The sequence below is a fragment of the Anolis sagrei genome, chromosome Y (genome assembly GCF_037176765.1).
Source record: "Anolis sagrei isolate rAnoSag1 chromosome Y, rAnoSag1.mat, whole genome shotgun sequence".
NCBI lineage: Eukaryota > Metazoa > Chordata > Lepidosauria > Squamata > Dactyloidae > Anolis > Anolis sagrei.
The window spans coordinates 77,580,069-77,592,171 of record NC_090035.1 but is presented as its reverse complement, the minus strand read 5'-3'; the positions used below and the strand labels follow the sequence as shown (position 1 = coordinate 77,592,171).

At 35.2% G+C, this 12,103-nt stretch overlaps 1 protein-coding gene across 1 annotated transcript; it reads left to right on the top strand.

The window, feature by feature from the left end:
* The first annotated feature begins 2,383 nt into the window (after nt 1-2,383).
* On the top strand, nt 2,384-11,885 carry LOC137095463 (transmembrane protein 160-like). Its single transcript, XM_067462158.1, has 3 exons — nt 2,384-2,606; nt 7,628-7,720; nt 11,196-11,885. The coding sequence occupies exons 1-3, from the start codon at nt 2,429-2,431 to the stop codon at nt 11,447-11,449; spliced, it is 525 nt and encodes a 174-aa protein (XP_067318259.1). The 5' UTR covers nt 2,384-2,428; the 3' UTR covers nt 11,450-11,885.
* Nucleotides 11,886-12,103: the final 218 nt, after the last annotated feature.

The window sequence follows — 12,103 nt, the reverse complement described above, 5'->3', positions numbered from 1 at the left end:
TAGAAATGGTACATAAAATAATAGTAATTGTTGACAAGTAGAGAAGAGCACTTGAATGATAATAGAAAATTTACATAATAATAATTGAAAATTACATAATTATAATAATAGAAAAATACCTTTTAATAATATTAATAATAAAAATTTACACAATAATAGAAAATTTTAATAATAATAATAATAATAACAATAATGATTGCTGAGAGGGAGAGAAGACCACTTGAATGAGGAGGCAACCCGTTTAATAATAATAATAATAATAATAATAATAGAAACATCACATAAAAATAAATATAAACATTGCATTTTGACAGTAGAAAATTTGCATAATAGAAAATGTAAATTTAATAATATTAACAATAATAGAAAACTTACAAAGTAATAATAGAAAATTTACATTTTAATATTAAGCGAAAACAATAATAATAATAATAATAATAATAATAATTGTTGACAGAGAAGAATACTTGAGAGAGGAAGCTGCTAGCTTTTAATAATAATAGAAAATTTACAGTTTAGTATTACATGTACATATTAATAATAGAAAATTTACATAACAGAAATATACATAATAGAAAAATTCATTTTTAATATTAAGAGAATATTCAAATCATAATGGTGATAATAATTGACAGAGAAGATTTGAATGAGGAAGCCGATAGCTTTTAATAATAATAATAGAAAATTTTCAATTTAATAATTTAAGATTTATAGTTTAATAATAATAGAAAATGTACACAATAGAAAATTTACCTATTAATATTATTATTAATAATAATAATAACAATTACATTATTATTATTATTATTATTATTATTATTATTATTATTGTGTTGTCGAAGGCTTTCATGGCCAGAATCACTCGGGTGTTGTAAGTTTTCTGGGCTGTATGGCCATGTTCCAGAAGCATTCTCTCCTGACGTTTCACCCACAACTGTGGCGGGTATCCTCAAAGGTTGTGATGTCTGTTGGAAACTAGATAAGTGAGGTTTATATATCAGGAATGTCCAGGATGGGAGAAAGAGCTCTTGTCTGCTTGAGGCAGATATAAATGTTGCAATTGGCCACCTTGGTTAGCATTGAATAGCCTTGCAGCTTCAATGCCTGGTTGATTGCTGCCTGGGGGAATCTTAGAGTTGGAAGAGACCTCATGGGCCATCCAGTCCAACCCCCTGCCAAGAAGCAGGAAAATTGCATTCAAAGCAGCCCCAACAGATGGCCATCCAGCCTCTGTTTAAAAGCTTCCAGAGAAGGAGCCTCCACCACACTCTGGGGCAGAGAGTTCCCCTGCTGAACAGCTCTCACAGTCAGGAAGTTCTTCCTAATGGGAATCCTTTGTTTGGAAGTGTTAGCTGGCCCTGATTGATTTTTGTCTTGAATTTCCCCTTTTTTTCAGTGTTTCTCTTTATTTACTGTCCTGATTTTGGAGTTTTTTTTTTTAAAAAAAATAACTGTTTGATACCTTGTTTTTTAGACTGCAACTCCCATGATGCTCCATTGTTGCCTAGAGCCCGTTGGAACACCAATTCACACCCACAAGTTCCTTCCTTCCCATACAAAATGAGTATATTTCTATCTCTAAGCCACAAAGTTGCCTTGAAGAGTTTAAAACTACTAACCCCACAATGCAATGCTTTGGATATCACTCTAAGTATTTCTATCTCTATGGTCACACTGTGAGTGATTTCCTCTAAGCCACAACATTGCCTTGAAGAGTATCAAACTACTAACCCCACAATACAATGCTTTGGATATCACTCTAAGTATTTCTATCTCTATGGTCACACTGTGAGTGATTTGCTCTAAGCTACATTGCCTTGAAGAGTTTATAACTACTAACCCCACAATACAATGCTTTGGATATCACTCTAAGTATTTCTATCTCTATGGTCACACTGTGAGTGATTTGCTCTAAGCCACAACGTTGCCTTGAAGGGTTTAAAACGACTAACCCCACAATGCAATGCATTTGGATATCACTCTAAGTATTTCTATCTCTATGGTCACACTGTGAGTGATTTGCTTTAAGCCACAACGTTGCCTTGAAGAGTTTCAAACTACTAACCCCACAATGCAATGCTTTGGATATCACTCTAAGTATTTCTATCTCTATAGTTACACTGTGAGTGACTTTCAAAATGGCGGCGGGACTACAAGCTCAAATTAGCTATAACAGATATGGGCCAATACAACTACGAATCCCAGAATGCAATGCCTCTTGACAACCTGCCAACAACCTATCAGGATAGGAAGCTGCCGCATTAGGCCCACCTTAGTTTAGGATGACAAACGTCTCGGCCAATGGCAATACGGGATAAAGCAAAGGGCGGGGACTAGGGATGAGAAGCAGCATACACCGCCAATGGGGTTTCGGCCCCACCTCCCGCGCCTCAGAGGCCAGCGGTTTCTCTCAGAGCGGGCCTCCGCCATGGCGCTGAGCGGCGGATGGTGGAGGCGGGCCGTGTGGCAGCTGAGGGGCGCTGGGAGGCTGCTGAGGGGACGGGGCGCGCCCAAGTACAGCTCGGGGCGAGGGCCGGGGCCTCCCCCGCCGGCTACGGAGCTCGACAAGGCCGACGCCTGGCTCCTCAGAAAGGCTCACGAGACCGGTACGCCAGCGGCGGGCGGGGAGGCCGGCGTTACCCTGTGCGCATGCGTGGGAGGGGGTGTGGCTTCCCGGGCCGGGGGCGGGGCCAGAGTTCCTTCGGGGGCGGGGCTTGGGCAGTGCTCAGAAGTGACAGCAAGGCACCCAATATGTTATATTAATTAGCACAGCACAATATTAATATTATATATTATTAATATTAGTATTATATTAGTATTATTAATATTAGTATTATATTGTATTACATTATAACATTATTATCAATTTATATGAGGTTTATATATATATTTCTATATATATATAAAATTAAATAATATAAAATATATAATTAGCACAACATAATATTAATATTATATATTATATTGTACTATATCACTATACTGTAATATTATTAGTAATATTACATGTAATATAAATATATAGTTAATATATTGTATTATATTGTCTTACATTATAATATTATTATCAATAATATATATATATATACAATATGTTATATTATTAGCACAGCACAATATTAATATTATATATTATTAATATTAGTATTATATTAGTATTATTAATATTAGTATTATATTGTATTACATTACAACATTATTATCAATTTATATGTGTATAAAATATATAATTAGCACAACATAATATTTATATTATATATTACTATATTGTATTGTACCACTATACTGTAATATTATTAGTAATATTACATGTAATATAAATATATAGTTAATATATCGTATTATATTGTCTTACATTATAATATTATTATCAATTATATATATATATACACACACACAATATGTTATATTATTAGCACAGCACAAGATTAGTATTATATATTACTATATTGTACTGTACCACTATACTGTAATATTAGTAATATTCCATGTAATATAAAATATATAGTTATTATATTGTATTTTTATATTAGTATTATATTGTATTACATAATAATATTATCAATATTATATGTGTATACAATATATTATTAGTACAGCATAATATTAATATTATATATTATTGTATTGTACTATGCCACTATACTGTAATATTATTAGTAATATTACATGTAATATAAATATATAGTTAATATATTGTATTACATTGTATTATATTGTTTTACATTATAATATTATTATCAATTATATATATATATACAATATGTTATATTATTAGCGCAGCACAATATTAATATTCTATATTACTATATTATGCTATACCACTACACTGTAATATTAGTAATATTCCATGTAATATAAAATAATATAGTAATATTCCATGTAATATAAAATAATATAGTTATTATATTGTATTATTATTATTAGTATTATATTGTATTACATAATAATATTATCAATATTATATGTGTATACAATATGTTGTATTATTAGCACAGCACAAGATTAGTATTATATATTAATATATTGTACTATACCACTATACTGCAATATTATTAGTAATATTACATGTAATATAAATATATAGTTAATATATTGTATTATTAGTATTATATTGTATTACATTATAATATTATTATCGATATTATATGTGTATACAATATATTATTAGCACAGCATAATATTAGTATTATATATTATTATATTGTACTATACCACTATACTGTAATATTATTAGTAATATTACATGTAATATAAATATATAGTTAATATATTGTATTACATTGTATTATATTGTTTTACATTATAATATTATTATCAATAATATATATATACACACACACACACACAATATGTTATATTATTAGCACAGCACAAGATTAGTATTATATATTACTATATTGTACTATACCACTATACTGTAACATTATTAGTAATATTACATGTAATATAAAATATATACTTATTGTATTATTATTAGTATTATATTGTATTACACTATAATATTATTAATATTATATTTGTGTACAATAGTCATTAGATTGTATTATTATTAGTATTATATTGTATTACATTATAATATTATCAATATTATATGTGTATACAATATGTTATATTAATTAGCACAGCACAATATTAGTATTACTATATTGTACTATACCACTATACTGTAATATTATTAGTAATATTACATGTAATATAAATATATAGTTAATATATTGTATTACATTGTATTATATTGATTTACATTATAATATTATTATCAATTATATATATATATACACAATATGTTATATTATTAGCACAGCACCATATTCGTATTATATATTGCTATATTGTGCTATACCACTATACTGTAATATTGTTAGTAATATTACATGTAATATAAAATATATACTTATTGCATTATTATTAATATTTTATTGTATTACATTATAACATTATTATCAATATCATATGGGTATACAATATGTTATATTATTAGCACAGCACAAATTAGCATTATATATTACTATATTGTGCTGTATCATTATACTGTAATATTATTAGTAATATTACATGTAATATAAATATATAGTTAATATATTGTATTATTAGAATTATATTGTATTACATTATAATATTATTATCGATATTATATGTGTATACAATATATTATTAGCACAGCACAATATTAGTATTATATATTACTATATTGTGCTGTATCATTATACTGTAATATTATTAGTAATATTACATGTAATAGAAAATATATACTTATTGTATTATTAGTAGTATTTTATTGCATTACATTATAATATTATCAATATTATATGTGTATACAATATGTTATATTAATTAGCACAGCATAATATTAGTATTATATATTACTATATTGTACTATACCACTATACTGTAATATTAGTAATATTACATGTAATATAAAACATATAGTCATTAGATTGTATTATTATATTGTATTACATTATAATATCAATATTATATGTGTATACAATATGTTATATTAATTAGCACAGCACAATATTAGTATTATATATTACTATATTGTACTATACCACTATACTGTAATATTATTAGTAATATTACATGTAATATAAAATATATACTTATTGTATTATTATTAGTATTATATTGTTTTACATTATAATATTATATTTGTGTACAATATGTTATATTATTAGCACAGCATAATATTAGTATTATATATTACTATATTGTACTATACCAATATACTGGAATATAACAATATAAAATATATAGGTTGTTGTAGGTTTTTTTGGGCTATATGCCCATGGTCTAGAGGCATTCTCTCCTGATGTTTCACCTGCATCTGTGGCAAGAATCCTCAGAGGTAGTGAGGTTTGTTGGAACTAGGAAAAAGGGTTTATATATCTCTGGAATGACCAGGGTGGGACAAAGGACTCTTGTCTGCTGGAGTTAGGTGTGAATGTTTCAACTGACCACCTTGATTAGCATATAATTGCCTGACAGTGCCTGGAGCAAACTTTTGTTGAGAGGTGATTAGATGTCTTTGTTTGTTTCCTCTCTGTTGTTTATTTCCTCTCTGATCACCTCTCAACAAAAGTTTGCTCCAGGCACTGTCAGGCAATTATATGCTAATCAAGGTGGTCAGTTGAAACATTCACACCTAACTCCATCAGACAAGAGTCCTTTGTCCCACCCTGGTCATTCCACAGATATATAAACCCTTTTTCCTAGTTCCAACAGACCTCACTACCTCTGAGTATGCTTGCCATAGATGCAGGTGAAATGTCAGGAGAGAATACCTCTAGACCAGTGGTTCTCAACCTGTGGGTCCCCAGATGTTTTGGCCTTCAACTCCCAGAAATCCTAACAGCTGGTAAACTGGCTGGGATTTCTGGGAGTTGTAGGCCAAAACACCTGGGGACCCACAGGTTGAGAACCACTGCTCTAGACCATGGCCATGTAGCCCGAAAAAACCTACAACAACCCAGTGATTCCAGCCATGAAAGCCTTCGACTATAAAATATATAGTTATTATAGTGTATTATTATTAGTATTATATTATAACGTTATCAATAATGTTATAATATAATATATATATATATAGTTATTATATATATATAGTTATTATATTGTATTATTATTAGTATTATATTGTATTATATTATAACCTTATCAATAAAGAATGGACTTATTATTATTATTATTATATTTTTATATAATTATTATATATTTTATATTTTTCTTTTCACAAAGGAGAGCAATTGCTTTTATCCTATCACTCGTGAACTCTTGTGAACTTTTGTGGTTTCACACCAATGTGGCATTAGAGGCTGTGCAAGAGTGATTAGAATGCGAAAAGATGAGTGCTTTATTTTGTAATTTTGGGGATAGCATTAAATTTCATTAATTGATGCACAATGACAATATGGTTATTCTATTATTATATTCTAGTGGAATAATAATGTTTGAAAGTTGAATGGGCAGGTCTTCTGCCGGAAGAGATGGGCCTTAAATTCCGACGGGTTGTTCATTTATGTCACTGAAAAACAAACAAAAGTAGTTCTAATAAATACAGTTGGGGAAAAAAATACTGAACCCAACACTGGATATATAGGCTAGTTATTTAAGAAAAAAACACTTTTGTTTAATCTGATAGAACTCTACCTGTTGTTCATTCGATCAGTCGTCTCTGACTCTTTGTGACCTCATGGACCAGCCCACGCCAAAGCTCCCTGTCGGCCGTCACCACCCCCAGCTCCTTCAAGGTCAGTCCACTCACTTCAAGGATGCCATCCATCCATCTTGCCCTTGGTCGGCCCCTCTTCCTTTTGCCTTCCACTTTCCCCAGCATCATTGTCTTCTCTAGGCTTTGCTGTCTCCTCATGATGTGGCCAAAAGACTTCAGCTTTGTCTCTAGTCTCCTTCCCTCCAGTGAGCAGTCGGGCTTTATTTCCTGGAGGATGGACTGGTTGGATCTTCTCGCAGTCCAAGGCACTCTCAGCACTTTCCTCCAACACCACAGTTCAAAAGCATCGATCTTCCTTCGCTCAGCCTTCCCTAAGGTCCAGCTCTCACATCCGTAGGTTACTACAGAACTCTACCTAGTTAAATGCAATTTGTTCTCTCTTTTTCCTGCCAGGTTTTCTCTCCTGGTTCCGGAATGGCTTGCTGGCGACCGGCGTTGGTGTGATCTCCTATGTGCAGAGCGACATGGGACGTGAAGCTGCTTACGGTAAGTGGCAAGGAAGGCGTTGTGTCAGTGAACCCCATAATAATAATAATAATAATAATAATAATAATAAGGATCGAATAATAAGGATAAAATAAATTAAGGGTATAGAATACAATAATAATAATAATAATAACAACAACAACATATAATAATAACAACAACATATAATAACATAATAATAATAATAAGGATCGAATAATAAGGATAAAATAAATTAAAGGTATAGAATACAATAATAATAATAATAACAACAACAACAACATATAATAATAACAACAACATATAATAACATAATAATAATAATAAGGATCGAATAATAAGGATAAAATAAATTAAGGGTATAGAATACAATAATAATAACAACAACAACAATAACATATAATAATAATAATAATAATAATAATAATAATAATAATAATAAATAGTAATAATAAAGATCGAACTGCAAAGACTCTGGCACAAACCAGTCAAGATGGTCCCAGTGGTGATCGGCACACTGGGTGCAGTGCCTAAAGACCTTGGTCTGCACTTAAACACAATTGGCGCTGACAAGATTATTATCTGCCAGCTGCAGAAGGCCACCTTACTGGGATCTGTTGATACATCACACAGTCCTAGACACTTGGGAAGTGTCCGACGCGTGATCCAATTCAACAGCCAGCAGAGTGTCCGCTGTGGACTCATCTTGTTGTGTTTCAAATGATAATAATAACAATAACAATAACAATAATAATATGTCCGACATGTGATCCAATACAACAGCCAGCAGAGTGATCCTGTCTGCTGTGGACTCATCTTGTTGTGTTTCTAATAATAATAATAATAATAATAATAATAATAATCTGCAATGATTCTGCAGGCATGGGCAAACTTGGGCCCTCCAGGTGTTTTGGACTTCAACTCCCACAATTCGGCTGTTAGGAATTGTGGGAGTTGGAGTCCAAAACACCTGGAGGGCCCAAGTTTGCCCATGCCTGTGTTAAATCTAGCCATTGACATCAAGGCAGCAGTTCTGACCTTGACCAGCAGGGGGCAATGGTTCTTCACACTGAGAACTGATCTATAGCAGCAATAATTTTATTATAGCCAGAATTTTTAGTTTTAGAAGAAAGACAAAATCCATATGGATGTGAAGCAGGCTGTCACTGCGAGGAAAAATAGAGCTTTCTATCTTATTATTTCCAAGGAGAAGTGTAGTGTGAGATATTGATACTTTATGGATTATGGAAACTAACAAACACAACAACAACAACAACAACAACAAATAATAATAATAATAATAATAATAATAATAATAATAATAATATTGTTACATGTCCAATATATATTTATTATTTCTGGAGCTGTTAAGTCATTTTGTCACAGCCACGTAAATGAGATTTCTGGCAGGAACATACAGATACATTGCCTGACTGCTTATATCCCTTTGTGATTTTGTTGCTGCTGGAGGCTAGGTACCTGTTATAGGTAGCTATTGAGCAGGTTGCAATGTATCCGGAACCTTGTAAGAGTAACTTAGCTAATAATAACTTTATTGATTTTTTTTTTGTCGTGTCAGGAGCGACTTGAGAAAGTGCAAGTCGCTTCTGGTGTGAGAGAATTGGCCGTCTGCAAGGATGTTGCCCAGGGGATGCCCGGATGAATTGATGTTTTTATCATCCTTGTGGGAGGCTTCTCTCATGTCCCCGCATGAGGAGCTGGAGCTGATAGAGGGAGCTCATCCGCCTCTCCCCGGATTCGAACCTGCGACCTGTCGGTCTTCAGTCCTGCCGGCACAAGGGTTTAACCCACTTCGCCACCGGGGGCTCCACTTTATTGATTTGTTTAGCTTTTATTATATGTTATGTTTTTAATTGTGTTTATGATATTATAAGCATTGAATTTTACCCTGTTAACCACCTTGAGTCGCCTACGGGCTGAGAAAGGCGGTATATAAATACAGTAAATAATAAATAAATAAACCGCTTAGCTAATAGTTCGATAATAACTTAGCTAATAGTTTCAGGATAGATGGATTCTGTTCTTCCAGAAATGTAATTTGACTAGATGTAACAAAAACCACTCTAAGCAGTTGCCATGTCTCCATATCATGAGTTTTCTTCCCATCTCCTCATGGATTTTGGGGGATTATTTTGGATTTTAGACATATTTTTCTCTCATTCCTTTGATTCTCAAAAAATCCAGTATTTTCCCTCTTTGGGCCCTTCCAGACAGGCCCTATATCCCAGGTTCTGATCCCAGATTTTTCTGTTTTAAAGACATAGGAGTAAACATGAGTCCAGAGTGAGATGCAGCAGCAAAAAAGCCCAATGTGATCCCAGGCTGCATCCAAACAAGCCTAGTGTCCTGATATTTATTTATTTATTTATTTATTTCCAGTATTTATATTCCGCCCTTCTCACCCCGCAGGGGACTCAAGGCGGATTACAATGTACATATACATGGCAAACATTCAATGCCATAGTCACACAACATATATAGACAGACACAGAGGCAATTTAACATTCCAGAAACATAGATTCAGGGAGAAGCTGGTCATTTGTGTAAATGTTGAACATTGATGGAGCGAGCACGCTCCCCTGAGGCAGGCCGTTCTTCTGTTCCCGCCATCTGCTTCTCCAGTGGTGTAGGGCGCAGACACCCCGTGATAATGCGGCATGTCTCATTAAGAGCCACATCCACTGTTTTAGTGTGGTGAGATGTGTTCCACACTGGGCATGCATACTCAGCAGCAGAATAGCACAGCGCAAGGGCAGATGTCTTCACTGTATCTGGTTGTGATCCCCAGGTTGTGCCAGTCAGCTTTCGTATGATATTGTTTCTAGCACCCACTTTTTGCTTGATGTTCAGGCAGTGCTTCTTGTAGGTCAGAGCACGGTCCAGAGTGACTCCCAGTATCTGGGTGTGTTGCAATGCTCCAGTGGGATTCCTTCCCAGGTGATCCTCAGAGCTCGGGATGCTTGTCTGTTCTTAAGGTGAAAGGCACATGTCTGTGTTTTAGATGGGTTGGGGATCAGCTGGTTTTCCCTGTAATAGGCAGTGAGAGCACCTAGACCTTCGGAAAGCTTCTGGTCTACCATCTCAAAGCTCCCTGCTTGAGCAGTGATGGCACGATCATCAGCATAGATGAAACTCTCTGTCCCTTCTGGCAGTGGCTGGTCATTTGTGTAGATGTTGAACATGGATGGAGCAAGCACGCTCCCCTGAGGCAGGCTGTTCTTCTGTTTCCGCCATCTGCTTCTCTGGCCCTGGAACTCAACAAAAAAGCTCCTGTTTTGTAGCAGGTTTTCTTTGAGGCGGGTGAGGTGGTAGTCCTTTGTGATATTATACTTTTTGAAATGCTTTTTGAGAGAGTCTAAGTTGAGCCCCATCTACACCGATGATTATTTAAAACTGTGGCAACCAGGCCACACCCACCCAGTCCCTGAGAGGCGCCTCTGCTTTCCCTGAAGGCTGATCTCTCCTTCGCTTCCAGGCTTCTTCATCCTGGGCGGGATCTGCGTCTCCTACGGCAGCGCCTCCTACCTACTCAGCCTCTTCCTCCTCCGCCGGACCATGATGCTCTCCTTTTCCACGGCGCTCCTCAACTGCGTGGCCGTCACCACGGTGGCCCTGTTCTGGCTCTGCGCCGTCTCCCTCTACATCGGCCGGCTGGAGGTGGAGATCATCCAGGACGAGCCCAACGACAAGCGGCAGGATAAGAAGGAGGACGGCAAGTCGGACAAGTGAAGCTCCGCGTTTTTGGGAACGGGACTCTGCGGACCGACTCTGGCGGCCACCGACAGGACACCTTTGGGTCCTCAAGAAAGAAAGATGGCCAACGAGAGTCAAGTGGGATGCGTCGACCGCCTCGTATTTATTTCCAGGCTCTGGAACGTGACTATTGCAAAAATCAGACTGGGGAGGACAACGAATTCTCCGAAGGGTGTTCCACTGACCCAGGAAGCCAGCTCTCCCCAGCTGGAAGCATGCATTTTGGCGAAACTGGGACATTTTTAACGCTTTTCTGACAAGGGCACGTTCTGTTGAGGTCTCACTCTCTCCCCACTTTCCCTGAAAGCTCTGAAGCCATGTTCAACTAAACCACACATGGGCAAACTTGGGCCCTCTCTCCAGGTGTTTTGGACTCCAACTCCCACAATTCCTAACAGCCTACCGGCTGTTAGGAATTGTGGGAGTTGGAGTCCAAAACACCTGGAGGGCCCAAGTTTGCACAGGCTTGAATTAAACAAACAAGAGCAATGGGTCCCCCCCCCCCCCCCAATATAGCTTGCTGTGCTTTGCCCGTGTTTACTTATGCTCCGAATGCATCGTCACCGGACGTCAGAAGCGTATTTCTTCTGCTACAGCAGCACCTCTTTTTTTCTCTCTGTTCAGGTCAGT